We start from the raw sequence: 15,386 nt of genomic DNA, 5'->3' as shown, positions 1-15,386 counted from the left end.
TTAAAATTTCTTCTTCTTAAACCGAAAACAAAACATGAGTTTAAAACGGAACGGCAGCTGATTATTAACAGCACATTAATAAGTACAAAGACGAATGCACATAATTTCACGTTAGATTTATTAAAGCAAAGCCAACCAAACAAATAGACATAATCATCTTATTCATGCTGAAGTGGTTTCAGGTGATACTCCAACTTTTTAGGTACTTTCAACATAATATTATTAAGTCAGGTTTCAAAAAGCTTTGAAATCTTCCTATAGCACTTTAAGCTGCAGCCATTTTCACTGCTTTATTTAGTTACCAAACACAGGGAATCCATCCACCACACAATTAAAAACTCCTGATTGAGCTTTAAAAAAAAACAACTTGCACATGTAAAATGTAATTTGCTTTTAAACACGCAGAGGACACGCAAAGGCTTTAAGCAAACAAAATGAGAGCCTTAGACGGTATAAAAAAGGAACTTGCTTATTTTAAAGGTATTTCATTAACTGGTTCGTAAAAATCCTACAGTTCACTAAAAAGCTTTGAGTCTCCTTTTACTTCATCATAATTCACTATAATAATGAACAATAATGGTCAAATTCAGAGCGGGTTGTTTCCATTAAATGTACAGAAATCTTAGGTTTTACTAAAAAAAAAAACATCCCAGAAAGGAAAGCTTTCATGAATGACTACACTATAAAAAAAAATAAAAACAAAAGAAAACTGAAGACTTACTGAATACATGATCTGTAACTATGTAGGACAGTACTGAGCAGGCTCTTGTTACTCATTTGGATTCGGGTTGGCATCAGGATACTGCGACAGGTCAAAGGTGAGAACTTTGCTGATAACACAATCTCCTTGCTGTGAAATAGAGAACAAGAATTCCTTTAATTTCTTCAAGTAATTACTTAAACGTCATTGATACTCTAAAAATGAACAGTTTATTTCAGTCCTGCCAACTTATTACATAAAAACTCTTTGGAGGGGAAAAATGATCCACAGAAAACTGATAAGGCTGGACATATAGCTGTAGCTGCAAATACAATTAGCATTTGTTTTACATCGCGGCATCTAATTATGTGTGTGACTATAGTTGTTAAAAACACCATAAAAAAGGTAACGAAGTGGTATGGTGGCCAAGTCTTCAAGAAACTACATTTATGTTGTTTCAAAGTAGAAACAAGAGATAACATCAAGAAGCAAAGATTCAGATAAAACCTTATTTTTTTAAATGAAATTAAGCCTTTTCAATGTTCCCGGTCACTTCTGATTATCTGATTTATTGGGTTTTTCAAACAGCAAAAAAAAAAAAAAAAATCATTATTTACAAAAAATTTACGTATCACAACTTTTACTGCTATTGTTGAAAGAAATAATGGCATGTCATCATCCTAATATGGTCCAGTTCAAACTACAATGCACCGGGTCAAAGCTTAATGTTTTGGGGGTTTTTTTATCATATATCTACAAAGTCTCAGTGTTGTAATGTTTGATGGTCAGTGAAAAGGGAAACCCACCTCTGGATAAACGCCTATAAGAGAGTCAGCCTTGGTGTAGAATTCCTCCTTCAGAGAAATGACAATAGCTTGGAAGTTTTGTACTGACTGGTCTTTAATGTAATTGGCCACCTTGAGAAGAAAGAATAGATATATATATATATAATATATATTTATTTTTTTTAAATCACAAGTATCACTGATGAAAAGTCGGTGACAGTGAAATCTGAACGCACTTTGCCAATATTAGTGTTGTCCAGAGCGGCATCAATCTCATCCAGGACGAAGAACGGTGCCGGTTTGTAGCTGAAAGGACACGGATGAGATGTTAAAGACGTGGACAGAAATCTACTGTCATCCAGGTCCTGAAAATATTTAAATATCTCAAACACAACAAGCAGGATTCACCATGCATGTCATTTGATAAATATTAAAACATCCACTTGTGTTGCTTTTTTGTCAGACCTGTGGATAGCAAAAAGCAGAGCCAGGGCAGCAACCGTCTTCTCTCCTCCAGACAGGTTATCCATGGGTCTGAACCTTTTCCCTGGCGCCACACAGTTATAATTGATACCATCCAGATACGGTTCCTCTGGGTTTTCTGGGCCCAGAAAAGCCTGCAAAACACCAAGAGTGATTCAGATCTCAGACTAATTTAGTCATGAGCCAAAATAGTTTTTTTTGTGCAGCACGAGTAGCATTAAATATTGCTTTCCTATTAAGAAAGATAATCAACCAGCAGGAAGTTAAGAGCTGGGCTGTCTCCAACTCTGCAACAATAAATGTGACTGATAAATAACATCTTTACTGCATTGATTTTGCTTCAGTAAAAGCTAAAACACACCTGGGCGCTGCTGTTGCGTGACAAAGCTTTGTAGATCTCATCGATGTTGGTGGCCACAGACTCAAAGCAGGTATTAAAACGATCAAACCTCTCTTTCTTGATCTGCTCGAAGGCTTGCTTTGCCTTTTTAGCTCTCTTACGCGCCGCCTCGAACTCTGAAACCAAACGGGTAAAATCATCGGAAAGAGTTCATTTTCGACCATTCTCGGAATCTCTTCCTCTGACCCCGTCTCCATTTTGTCAACGAAGATCATGTCCTCTCACCGTCACTGGTCTCCTGGAACTTGTCCCTGACGCTCTCCAGTTTTTCCATGGCCTTCATGTTGGGAGCGCTGATCCTCTGCAGGATGCTCTGCTGCTCGTTCAGACGCTGCTGCAGTGTGTTTGTCTCTGCTTTTATCTCCTCTTCTGACAATGTATCCTATAGAAAATTACAACGGTTTAATTGGCTTATTTTGTAATTTAACAACTCAAATATTATGTCTTTTATATATATAAAAAAAACACATCTCTACACTGTGGTTTTAAAAGTTTTAAGCTTCTAAAAGCTTAGCAGATAAAAGTGGTTTACCCAGAAAAATCTGTGCTACTTTTTTTTAGAGTGGGAACTGCTGTAATATAAAATACAGGAAGTTCTTATGGTTCGAAAAGATGAACGTCTTGAATTATTTGGAGCACCTACCTTCAGATCTTCAGACAAGTTGCTGTAGTCAATTTCTATTAGAGCTTCTTTAGCCAGAACGCTGCTGGACGTCCTTTGACTGCTAGAGTCATCTGTCTGAGAGCTCCCCTACAACAGCAACAAATAACTTTACTTTCTTTTCACATCCTGATTAAAAAAAAACAGCATAAAAGCCATGTCCTCGTACTTCTCCCTGGCTGATATCATCCATGGTTCCGGAGCGAAGAGGCAGCCTGATGTCCTGCATCTTGCAGGCCTGCAGCAGGTTGTGGCGGTCACTGCGCTTTTGCTCCAGTTTGGTCTCGATGGCAGTGACCTCCTTCTGGAGCTGGGTCAGCTCTCTGGAAGGCAACAAACAGGCCAGATAGAATTAGAAAACACACACTAAAACGTTTCATTTCATCCTGGTTTTAGTCAGCACTGACTTGTTAGCGCCTCCCAGTTTTTTGCGAATCTCCTCCATTTCGTGGTTTTTATCGTTGACTTCAGATTTCTTGGTGAGATGTTGGTTCTTCAGGTCCTGCAGCTGGGCCATCGTCTCATCAATGATTTTCATGTGTCTGTGCTCCTCCTAAGTAAAACCACAGATCACATTTGTCTTGATTTCAAGCTACATCAATATTAAACCATTAATGCTGACTTTGAATATGTTTTTGGACCTTCTTAAGGCGCTCTATCTCAGCCTCGTCTTTCTTAACAGTTTGCTCCCACATCATGACTTTCTCCTGGTCCTCTTTCAGCTGGTTCTTCTCATAGTCCACCTGGATTCCCAGACGGGTCTTCTGGGTCTCAAACTCAAGACTGAAATTATACGACACAAATAAAAAAAAAAAACAAAACAACATCAAACAACAAAAAAAAAGCGTTTTGCTACCAGAGAAGTGACTTAAACTCTAAACTGACCGCTTCTTTGCGATCTCATTCTGCCTCTTCACTTTCTCCTCCTCAAATTCTCGGATGTTTCTCACTCCGATCTCCTTACAGAATTCAACAAACACCTCGTCCTCCACCTACAAGACAAACTCAGTCGTTAAACTACAGAGAATGGTATGTAAAGCCGGTTTTAAGCAGCCTGTGCATTCAGTCAGTCTCACTAGGTTCATGCGGTCTCGGAGGTCAGTGATCTCTCGCTCACGGGATTGGATAATCCTCTTGATGTCATTGATGCGAGGGCCAAAATTCGCAAGTTCACTCTCAAGTTTGGATTTCTCCTGCAAACAAGAGATCAAACAAACAAACAAAAAAACACTTTAAAACCAACAATCGCTATTCAAAAATCCCAAAAGACAGAACAAGAGGCTCGGGGCGTACCTGCATGTTGAGGGAGAGGTGCCTGGTTTTGGTCTGCTCCAGGTCACTCTGGGAGTATTTTAGTCTCATCTGCAGGCCGTGTGCCTGAGACTGCACCTGACGCAGTTCTGCCTCCTTCCTCTTTGCCTTCATTTGCTCCTGCAAAGAAAATCCGAAAGTGGTTTACACTTAAACAAACCGAAAGGTATATATGAACTGCATAGGCAATCAAATTCTTGACTTTTTCTGAGTTGGTTACCTTTAGCTCCTCTGTAAGTTTTTCCTTCTTCTCCTTTAGTTTGTCCACCGCCTTCTCGTCCCAGCGTCTGGCCTTGGCCTTCAGATCGCTGGCTCCTCCGGAGATGACTCCTGACTTCTGGAACAGCGTGCCATCCAGGGCTACGGTCTGAACACAGGATAATAAAGACACATCAGCAAACTAACATCTTAAAATATAAATTGTTTTCTCATCCCACACCAGGTTAATCACCTTGTGTCTGTAAGGCCCTCCGAAAGCGATCCTTCGTGCATCCTCAACATTCTCACAAACCAGAGCGTTGCCGCAAGCGTACTGGAGGGCTTTTTTGATGTGTGGCGGCTCGTAGCGGATCACATCGATCACCAGCTTGGCCCCGCGCAGCTCTCTCAGTTTTTCATCTGTTGGTTTGACCTTAAAGGAAAAAAGGCTTTCTGCTCATTGGGCGATCAATATGAATGATAATTACCTCCAAAACTGTTGTTAAATCAGCAGTCTCCAACTCCAGTTTTCAAGAGTTATTGTCCTGCAACTTTCAGATGCCCCCCTGTTCTACAGACATGAATCATACTGAAGGCTCATCATCAGCACTCAGACGAACCTGATGAGATGCTGAAGAGGCGATTAAACCCTTTCATTCAGGTGTGTTGAAACAGGGAGACATCTAAAAGTCGCAGGACAGCGTCAGTGAGGACTAGACATAAAATGTATTATGTCCAGTCCAAAATAAAATCTTCATTTTCAGTACTTTCCATTCTGATTACTTTTTCCTTGAGGCGTCTCCTGTAGTGTAATATTCACCTCAAGATAGTCAAGAGGAAGGAAGGTCTCAGGCTCTCCTCTCTGCTCCTTGATGTACTGAATGCAGTCTCGGCCGGTTTTCTCTGAGTCGACGATGATGGCGTCCATGTTCTTGCCCAACACTTTAGTAACAGCAATCTGATATTTCTTCTGAGTGGGCTGGCACAGGTCAATCAGGCGGCCGTACTGAAAACACAACAGCAGGCGGTCTCATTCAAACATGTTCAAAAAAATGTTGTCCAAAACGGGACACATGTTTGGGCAACATGGGTTGATTCTGTACATTAGTAACTTACCACAGATCCAGGGTAAAGTCTCTTGATGCTCTCCATGATTTCTGCCTTGCGCTGCTGTCGACTGTTTTCCTGTCTGTCGATCCTGGCGTCTCCCAGCTGCTCCATCACCTGAAGCAAATGGAAGTGGTCAGTCCCATCCAGTCATGCTTTTCATGTCAATCCAGATCATAGAAAATATTTATTAAATGGGAGAAGTGCAGTTTTGTTGTGGTTACTTGCACACACACACACAAAAAAAAAGCTGTGCTCTATTCTGTGGAGCTGAAAATATTTCTACTTTTACTCCTCAGGTTACATATGGGACTCTGGGAAAATGCACCGGTGTGGCTATCCATATAATTTTGCACAGAGCTTGTTTTAAAGAATTACAACGGAAAAAGTAAAAAAAATAAAAAATTTGAATAATAATAAAATAAAGTCCACTACATTAAGTGGAACTTTTGTATAGTTTTACTAAAGTTCAAGTAATTTATTTTCCAGACTATAGAGCGTATCTCACTATAAGGCGCATCTACAAAGTTTTTGAAAAAACTGGAAACATATGTAAGCCGCAGACGGCTATAAGCAAGCGGCTGATATCTCCACCACTCTTATCCTTAATAAATCTGCTGGATTCATCGAGGATGCAGCTCTTTGCCGAACAATGGTTTCATTCACGCCAAGCTTACGTGCAGCGGCTCTATTTCCCTCCTGTACTACCAGATCGACAGCCTTCAACTTAAAAGCTGCATCATACGAACTTCTTCATGTGGTTTCCATGGTGAGGGGTGTGAGTTTGTAGAAATTTCTCCATCGTGCCAGCTGCTAGCATGTGCTTGTTCTGAATAAAAATTTGCGCTTTCTTCTTTGATTTCAAATTTGGTATTAATTTAGGTTAAAGCTAAAAAAAAAAAAAAAAAAATCCCAATGTAAAATCAACAGTGTTTCAAATCTGCCTAAATTGGCCGAGACCTAAAATAAAACATTTAAAGACACCAGTGCGAAACAGGCAGCACACACTGGTGTAAGAATCTGCTTTTACTTTTTGATGCAAGATTCTGAGATGTACAGAGAAGAAAGCAGTTCTCTACACTTAAGCTAAAAGAAGCCAAACAGAAAAAGATCAAAACATATCAACTTCAAATAAAATACAGAAGGTTAAAACTGTGAAAATCTTTGATGAGTAAAGCCAACACTGCTCTGTCTTTTCTGTCGTGGTTACCTGATTAAGCTCCATGTTTATTTCATCAATCCTCCTCTTGGCCATCTCTACTTCCTCCGTCAGCTCCTCCTCCATGCGCTTCTGCTCATCGAGTGACTGTCTGAAGTTTAGCGATGTAGAAATGTGTGAGTGAAGGAGTAAAATTAATCATATTAACAGCTAAATGAACAGCAGGAATCTCCTCAGAGAGAGCAAATACACCAGTGACGTACCTGCTGGTGGTGATGTAGTCCTCTAGCTTCTCAATACGCTTCTGGTTTTCTTCTATTTCACGAATCTTCTGCTTGATTTTGGCCTGAGAAATAAGGAGATATTTGCAGAGTTGCATTAGTTCCTATGCAAATCTTTTTTATCCAAGATTAAAACTAACTGCGGATTTTTTTACCTCTGTCTCCACTTTCTTCCTCTCCTCCAAATCAAGGCGGTCCTGGTCAGCCTTCTGGTCCCGGTTGAACTTCTCCAGTTCCTGGGCCAGAGTGGCAGCGCGCTTACTGGCCTCCTCCTTCAGGCGATGGTACTGCTTCACCTAGGGGGAAGGAAGAAAAGAGAGTCAAGCCAATTCTTTTTTTTCCTGAGACCAAATAATAAGATCAATAACTAAAGAAAACATGTACAAATTTCTTTTAAGAATAAATAGATTAAGTAAAATGGAAGGGCCGAAATTATTTCTTTGTATTGCATGTATTTAATCTGCTTCAATCGCTATAACACGAATGTGAACAAATTTTTCATTTGTTAATGGCATCTACTGGTTTGACTGAGGTTTTATTGAATAAAAGGACTAAGGAAGAATCAAGTCAGACCTGGTTTTCCTCCAGTGTGAGGTCCTGGCCCTGGCTTTGAGCCTCCTCCTCCATTCTTTCCTCAAACTCCTGCTTGGCCAACTCCACCGCTCTCATCTCCTTATCCAGCTCATCCATGTCAGCTTTGCGCTTCTTGTACATCTTCTGGGCGTTCTGATGAGATTTTTTCGCAGCTTCAAGCTTTTTGATTTTGTGTGCCGTGTTCTCTTTGGCCTTGATGTACTGGGGCCTCTTTTGATTCAGCTCAGAGTCCTTTTCTCTGCAAATAGAATGAAAATAATTATTTTGCACTGAAAATTTTGGGGGTCAGGATCCAAGCATGTACACCCGGAAGGCTGCCAGAACCACATGAGGACATACTTGATTTCTTTCTCGATGGTCTGCTGCTCCCTCATCAGCCTGCCCAGCTCTTTCTTCTTGTCCTTCAGCTCCTCTTCGACGTGGTCCATCTTTTTACGGTCCTTATCGATTTCTTTATTCCGCTGGCCGAGCTCTTTGTTCAGTTTCTCGATCTCGACCTCATTGTGGTACAACTTGAAGAGCTGTAACTGTACACTGGCTCTGGCGACCTCGTCTTTAAGGCGTTGATATCGCTCAGCCTGACAAAGACATCAAGAACAAGAAAGAAAATAATGTGATTAGCTTTGCGCTCGATTTTTGGTTTTAAGTTATTTAGGTTTAACTTTATGGCAGATTCAGATTGGATTTGTAATAACAAAGGCGGCCTTGGAAGGAATGAAATACACAAATCAAGTTGTCCCTGGTAGAAACAGTTTTTGATTAAATAAATGCAGATTTATTTACATTTTTTTCTTGAACAAAATTGAGTCCATCTTATTTTATTTCAAAGCGCTCACCTCTTCCTTCTCCTGCTTGGCTTCTTTGCGCTCTGCAGCAATGTTTTTCTTGCGGTGATAATTGAACTGTGTATCTTCTTCTGCTTTCACCATCTCCTTCTTTCTGCGGTCATACTCTTGTGCCAACTCCCCAGAACGTGAGATCTCCTCAAACAGCGTTGTTCGCTCTTTGGGGTTCTTCATGGCAATGGACTCCACAGCCCCCTGTTGTGTAATAAAGCAAAATAAAAAATCTAATTCACTTATAATCAAGTAATACCAACTGTATGTTAGCTTTACACAAATAGTTTTCTGCTGAAGCACTGTGAAGGAAGCGATTCTCTAAACACTTACCTGAAAGACAAGAAAGTTTCTGGCTTTGATCAGAATGCCAAGTTTTTCCAGCTCCTCGCTGTATTCAGGTAGTCCAACCACTTTATTGTTTATGCGGTACTCGGATGAGGCCCCTAAGACAAACCGTGTTATTTAGTTACAAAGCAAACATGGTAGGAACAACACACATGTTGTCCCCAGAATTAGAATTGGTTAACTCGACAATATTTGTCATGTTCAAACAGAAAGATATGTAATGATAAAAAGCAATAAATATTACCAACAGACAGTATATCTTCTCAATTTGTACATAACGACTTCTTACCAATAATGACCCGTGTGAAGGAACGCTCCTCTCCGTTATCCTCTTGGTATACCATGCTGACAAACGCTCTGTTGGCAGCTGGCTTCCCCACAGGAGCTCCATGGATTAGATCTTTCAAAGTCTTCACACGCAGGTTACTCGTCTTTTCTGCCAACACAAAGCTGATGGCATCCATGAGGTTGGATTTACCTGCAATGAAATGCATTGACATTTTAGGTTCTGTTTCCACACCCTAAATGGATTTCCTTTTGCTTCTTTTGTTTTCGTTCATATTAATGCATCACAAAGTTAAAATCTTTCACAGCTGCCATTTTTGTCAGACCTTGCTTGTATCTGAGGCTATCCCAAAAAAATGCATTTGTTTGGAAAGGTTTCTACATAGAATTAGTGGGGAGTAGTTTATAGGACAAGTAAAGACATATGTAAAAGCCCCAGAAGCTTTATATTTTATAAACGGTTTACTGTGTTCATTATTAAACGTGTAAGGCACTTAGAAAGTCCCAAGAAATACCAAAGTAAAATGTACAGATGAATTTTCATCTCAACCTAAAATAAAGCCGTATTGTTTTCTGATTAAGCAAAACATTCAATTCGTCCAGGAAAGATCACTATCATGCTGAAGATACACAAATATTTCACAACTTTTTGTAAATATCAACGTTTTAGTAATGTTCACAAAACTAAAGTGCTTTAGGGTGTTCCATATATGACACCCCAATGCAATAACATGCCATCAGACAAGCTATTAAACAGACAACAACAATAATGAAGAGTAAAATATTTAGTACTCGTATTACAAAATACATGCTCCAATGTTATTAAAGTGCTTTACAAAAAAACACACCTAATTACTACAAGAGTAAACAGCACAACGAGATGACCCCGTGTTTACCGTTAGCCAGTCGTAGCAAACGGTTTACATTTTGCCTTAGCTCTCATCACAACATACCCGATCCATTGGGTCCGATGATTGCCGTGAACTTGTGAAACGGTCCGATAATTTGTCGTCCTTTGTATGACTTGAAGTTTTCTATCTCTATGAGTTTCAAGTAGCCCATTTTGCTTGTTGCCGAGCTTATACTTATATGAATATATGCACGGACAATGTTAAGACAGTTAGCTAACAATGCTAGCAGCCAGTCTGCAGCGAACAACTTGTCTAACACAAACGAAGTGAACTTGTAAATGAAGGAAAGCTGCTGCTCAACATGTAGCTCTCTTGCACATAAGTTACATTATGAAGCAAACGCAAAGTCTCAAACATAAATGCCTCGTAAAAATCCTTGTCAAATTAAATCGGAACACTTGTAACAACAGAGCGCCATTTTACAATCTAACAGGAAAAGCTTAAGCGCGCGAGATTCGAAACCTCGCGTTTTCTCGCGAGGTGGAGTTAAAAGAGACGTAAACGTGCGTCACATACATTAACGTTTGTGTCTATGATATCCGCTGCTAATGACATTTAAAATGGGAAAAAAATGTCGATACCTTTCAATTCAGCCAGTATATTTGTCAAATTACTTAAGTCTATTTTTTTAAGTTTAGAGAGACTTTCACTTGTAGCAAAAAAAAAGGATGTTACCATGGTTACTAGGGCACCCAAACCCAAACATAACACTGTGACAGCAACAAAGTCCCTTCGATGTTAACTGTAATTTCCTGCGTTTTATGCAACTATATCTTACAGGTAAGAGTGAGGGCATTGATTTATTAGTTGTTCTAAGACATTTGGAATGTAATTTAAAAGTTTTATACAAGAGAACTAATCTGGTTGTCTTTTTATCTTTCTTTTCTGAATGAAGAAAAAGCATATTTTTATGAAAAAAACTTCTATGGTGTAAATACGACCTACAGTTTAACTTAAAGTGAAAAAGTTTTTTTTTATGTTTTTTACCTGCGAAGCCTCATGTGCCATTTGGCACTAGAAGTCCTTCATGTTGTTCTAACTTCCTGTATGTTTTATCTACTAAATTAATTAAACCATTAAACCATTGTTTGTTTTGAAAAAGTGTTCCACGTGCTTGAATTTGTTACTTAGTAATGATGTCATTTCTTTGTTTGTTTGTTTTTGGGGTTTTTTTAGTTTTTTTTTTATTATTATTATGTTAGCCATTTTTTTTTATGTCAAAAGCCATTACTATATCTATAATAACTCTTTGAAGAATTTGAATTAATATGAGTTACAACAACATCTTATTTACCTTTGGGATCGATAAAATAGTTTTGAATGTAACTTTGTCCCAGAACCTGCCTGGAAACCATAAAAATGTATAAAGTGGACTTGCCAGTTGATGATTCAAAAGACAAGGTCGCGGAGGCCCGAAGGTCTGCAGAAAGAGCCCGCAAAGCCCGATTCTTCAACCCTCGCGTGCGTGTGATGGGCGTCGACCTGGAAGCTTTAAACAAGCAAGTCTTGGAAAATAAGCTGAAGCGAGACTGTGAGAAACTACGAGACAGGGATTTTGGTAATTACGTTCTTCTATGTCATTTGCTTCTGTCAGACTGCCCAAGGGTAGCTGTGGCTACAATCTTGTAGCTTTCCACCATCGGCTGGTGTGTGAATGGGTGAAAAAGCTTTGGATTTGTCTGGACTAGACAAAGAACTACACAAGAACAGTTAATTTACTATCCTTGAAGAAATTACACAATGATCAAATACAATTTTATCACTAATAAATGCAGGTCACTTGTGTAATTTTTTAAATGTATTTCAGATAATTTGAGGAAATGCCAAGATGAAGTGTTTCTTCTGCAAGAGAGTAATGAGAAAGAGAAGCGGAAAGCTTTGCAAAAGGAACTGAACCAGTTCTGGGATACACAGCAGCAAATGAAGATCTCTCATGATGTTGAGGTGAAGGGGACGTTCAACCTCACCATTCCAGAATCTGAACTGGGGCTTTCCAGCATGTATGTATTTGAGGTAAGACTCACATATGAGTGAGCAACAGCAGTAAATTGAATGAAAGTGGGAAGTCACCTTGCTCTTTCTTTGTTTTTGTTTAATTTACAGGGAGAAGATCGCAGACGGAAGGAGAGGCTGAAAGAGCAAACGAGACAAAACCAAAAAGATTGGCAAGAACAATTGGATGATAAGAAAATGAGGGACAACAGAGCGAAGAACAGAGGTGAAAAGAGCGAAACATGAACATGCACACACAAACACACACGGTTACCAAGGAGCAGAATTAATACAAGAGCTGCTATAAATCACATCAACGTGCTTCATGGTTTTCCACACAAACAATCACATCTTCCTACATAGTTCTTTCTGCCAGGTGACTTTGATGAATGCTCATCCCGAAGTGCTGTGAATCTGTGTGTGAGTGTGTGGCTTGAGACCTATTTTCAGTGGGTAATAGCTAATGCAGCTGTATAAACAAACACATTTCCACACGCTTCACAGAGCGGCTGTACAACAACCAGCTGGTGAATCAAGACCTAATGTGGGCCCAGCAGAATGCAGTCCAAGAGGAGCGTAGGAAAGCCGCCCTTGTCTCACTCTGGAATGACAATCTAGCCTTGGTACGCAACAAACACACGAACGCTCACGCACCGTCATTTGATGCAAATGTTTGAAGTCGAACCCAGTGGGGATTCTGAGCTGTGACAGAGATTTCTCGGCTGAGACTTTAAATTAGAATTGCAAGCTAAAAATGTTAAGTGATGCCTACACACACTTGACACAGGAGGAAGGCAGTCGCATTGTTTGGTACCAACCAACAGGCACGGATGAACTGATGTGATGCATTCATGGAATTGGTTGTCATTTGAAAGCCCCCTCTTAGTTGCTCCCTCATTTGCCTGAGCACTCTTGTCTCAATTCCCCATTGAGTGAAATCCTTCTAAAGCCTTCAGGTCATGGCATTTTTCATGGTAATTATGTAGTTTTCCTAATAACCACTCATGTCGATGATTCACCAGCAAATTTATCTTCCTGAGAGGATCACTTGGGAGAAAATGCAACATACAGGTGCTTTTCAATGAATTAGAATGCTCTCAAAAGTTATGCTCTATAATTTGCTCTATAATTTCACGCAAATTAATATATCTTTGTCAACCGTGGTGATTTTTTTTTTTCCACAAATAATGAAAACCAGAAATTCTGTCATTCAGCAAACTAGAAGATCACAGAAAAACAATAAAATTATTAAAAAGATTTTTAATGACAAAATGTTACACTATATTTATGTTTGGCCTATAAAATCATGCAGAAAACGGTTGTCCAGCAGACAGTTATTGACACCTACACAGGGAGGGTAATAAAAAGTTACATAGAAGGAAAATACATTATACCGCAAGAAGTCTTTGCTCACACCTCTGAGTCATTGGATTCAAGTGTTCTCATCCACTCCCATGCCCTAAAGTATATAAAGTCCTGCAATTACATGCTCCCAACATTGTGGGAAAAGTTTGGGAATGCCTTGTTGTATTTCCAAAATGCATCAGTGCACATAATAACGCCCATAAAGACATGGATGAAGGCATCTGGTGCGGAAGAAATTGACTGTTCTGCACGCTAGAGTTCTGACCACAAACCAGTAGTGTATCTTTATAAAGACTCCTGTCTTTTTTTTTGTTTGTCGTAAACTTTGAGATCTCTCTCGGTCAGTGCTGAGGCCTCATCCTATGTTGTTCCACACAGGTTGAAGACCGAGCTCTGAACCTCAGGGAGCAGCGTATGAAGGAGGAGATGGATAATATGATAGATATGTGGCACACTGGGACATCTGACATGTTGACAGAGACTTCAGAGCCAGCGGAGACCTATATGGGAGGAGGGAGACCACCGCATGTTCTGCCGGACAAGTGGAGGGGGATGAGCCTTCAACAGCTCAACAACTTCCACGAGCAGAGAGAGCAACAGCGTCTCGAGAGAAAGGTACTCCTGCAGTCCCAGTTACATGGTGTCACTTCCATAAATGCATGCACCCTGCCTGGGGTGAGTCTCCACCCATACATCCATAAAAATCTGTACATCCAGGGGAAGAACATGCAAAATTAGCTTTGGTTTGCAACCAACTGCTTTAGAGCAATATATGCATAGTGCACAACTTATGCCATGTTTTTTGTTGACAGAAACAACTTGAGGCTGATAAGATTAGGGATGCAGCCTGGGACTTGCAGCTCTTGAAAATTTCTAAAACAGCAGAAGAGAAGGAACAGCAAACGGCAGAACTAAGAAGGCAACAGAGAATCCTGATGGACGAAGAAAACAAGAATCTGGCCAGACAGCAGGAGGCACAGTGAGCTCACACTCTTTCACACACACACACACACGCACGCACACACACACACACACACGCACACACACACACACACACACACACACACGCACGCACACACACACTTTTATCAGGTAACTTGTTTATAAATTGATAAATAATATGAAATGTATAATATAAATGAAAATCTTCTGGCTGTTTCTGCACACTGTTTGTACATTTCTGTTTCTGTTCCAGTCAGCACTATCTGAATAAGGAACTATATACCAACAAACCCACCAGGGATTATTTTGACCAGTTTAACACTGGTTGCCGCTAACCAGGACCTGCCACCAGCTTGTCCCCTGTCAACAATTTACGTTTGTCAATAAAGGATTTAATGTTGTTTAACCAGTGATTTAGTGTCCATTGTCTAACACTAGGGGGTGGTATAATTTCAAGAAGTTTATTCTCAATGATGACTGAATGGTTTTACACAAACATTTTGTGGGAACCTTCTAAATCTGTTCACATAATCCCAATGAAATTATGTATTTGATTCTGGACTGTGCCTCCAGGTTGCTGTGAAAAAGTATTTGCCACCTAACTTATTTTGTTGAATAATGTTTTTTGTTTTGAATTTCAGTATTAGCCAAAGATAACCTGAGTAAATAGAAAAAATCAGTTTTCAAATTATAATTTTATTTAGTTATAAAGTTATTCAAACCAATCTCACTGTCTCTGTGTTAAAAGGAGAGAGGACACAAAAAAACAGAACATGTTACGCACATGTTACATATGAGTAAGGGAGAAAAAAAACTTTAGGTTACCTTTGTAACCCTGATTCTCTGAGTAGCACACGAAACAAATGTTATGAAAGAGAACTCGACTGTTCTTCAGTGATCCAAAGTCTTCTTTTCAGATCAAAGTAAAATTTACATTTGATTTTGAAATCAGGGTCCCAGAGTCTGGAGGAAGAGTGGAGAGGCACAGCAGCATCCACATTGCTTGAAGCTCAATGTGAAATTTCCAC

The 15,386-nt window shown here is 39.7% G+C and overlaps 2 protein-coding genes across 3 annotated transcripts; one reads left to right on the top strand and one right to left on the bottom strand.

The window, feature by feature from the left end:
• Positions 1–101: 101 nt before the first annotated feature.
• Positions 102–11,105, bottom strand: smc1a (structural maintenance of chromosomes 1A). Of its 2 annotated transcripts, none has more exons than XM_055049351.1 (26): positions 11,047–11,105; positions 9,153–9,341; positions 8,849–8,961; positions 8,516–8,719; positions 8,019–8,257; positions 7,659–7,917; positions 7,241–7,381; positions 7,068–7,150; positions 6,856–6,955; positions 5,655–5,762; positions 5,359–5,544; positions 4,792–4,971; positions 4,561–4,707; positions 4,323–4,460; positions 4,106–4,222; positions 3,915–4,021; positions 3,671–3,812; positions 3,437–3,582; positions 3,199–3,352; positions 3,012–3,119; positions 2,594–2,750; positions 2,330–2,484; positions 1,951–2,102; positions 1,722–1,791; positions 1,507–1,617; positions 102–850 (listed from the first exon to the last, which is right to left on the bottom strand). In XM_055049351.1, exons 2-26 carry the CDS (start codon positions 9,325–9,327, stop codon positions 770–772), a joined length of 3,573 nt encoding a protein of 1,190 aa, XP_054905326.1. In that variant the 5' UTR covers positions 9,328–9,341; positions 11,047–11,105; the 3' UTR covers positions 102–769. The 2 variants fall into 2 exon arrangements, with proteins under 2 accessions (XP_054905326.1, XP_054905325.1); XM_055049350.1 differs by lacking the exon at positions 11,047–11,105 and adding an exon at positions 10,102–10,496.
• Positions 10,591–14,764, top strand: ribc1 (RIB43A domain with coiled-coils 1). The gene is made up of 8 exons (XM_055049352.1): positions 10,591–10,839; positions 11,397–11,617; positions 11,867–12,072; positions 12,163–12,277; positions 12,556–12,674; positions 13,795–14,031; positions 14,229–14,395; positions 14,612–14,764. The coding sequence occupies exons 2-8, from the start codon at positions 11,419–11,421 to the stop codon at positions 14,691–14,693; spliced, it is 1,125 nt and encodes a 374-aa protein (XP_054905327.1). The 5' UTR covers positions 10,591–10,839; positions 11,397–11,418; the 3' UTR covers positions 14,694–14,764.
• Positions 14,765–15,386: the final 622 nt, after the last annotated feature.

This window comes from Poeciliopsis prolifica, unplaced genomic scaffold (genome assembly GCF_027474105.1).
Source record: "Poeciliopsis prolifica strain line A6 unplaced genomic scaffold, Auburn_PproV2 SCAFFOLD029, whole genome shotgun sequence".
NCBI lineage: Eukaryota > Metazoa > Chordata > Actinopteri > Cyprinodontiformes > Poeciliidae > Poeciliopsis > Poeciliopsis prolifica.
The sequence above is the reverse complement of the archived record's forward strand: the minus strand, read 5'-3'. Positions and strand labels throughout refer to the sequence as shown.

What these genes read in the sequence shown, in the direction of transcription:
- smc1a (XM_055049350.1), bottom strand. Translation starts at nt 10,210, where the DNA reads ATGGGCTACTTGAAACTCATAGAGATAGAAAACTTCAAGTCATACAAA. An exon ending in TAAACATGGAGCTTAATCAG is followed by an intron (nt 5,763 to 6,855) that starts GTAACCACGACA and finishes CATTTGCTTCAG; the next exon opens with GTGATGGAGCAGCTGGGAGA. An exon ending in GTTCCAGGAGACCAGTGACG is followed by an intron (nt 2,485 to 2,593) that starts GTGAGAGGACAT and finishes GTTTGGTTTCAG; the next exon opens with AGTTCGAGGCGGCGCGTAAG.
- ribc1 (XM_055049352.1), top strand. Translation starts at nt 11,419, where the DNA reads ATGTATAAAGTGGACTTGCCAGTTGATGATTCAAAAGACAAGGTCGCG. An exon ending in ACTACGAGACAGGGATTTTG is followed by an intron (nt 11,618 to 11,866) that starts GTAATTACGTTC and finishes AATGTATTTCAG; the next exon opens with ATAATTTGAGGAAATGCCAA. An exon ending in GCCAGACAGCAGGAGGCACA is followed by an intron (nt 14,396 to 14,611) that starts GTGAGCTCACAC and finishes TTTCTGTTCCAG; the next exon opens with TCAGCACTATCTGAATAAGG.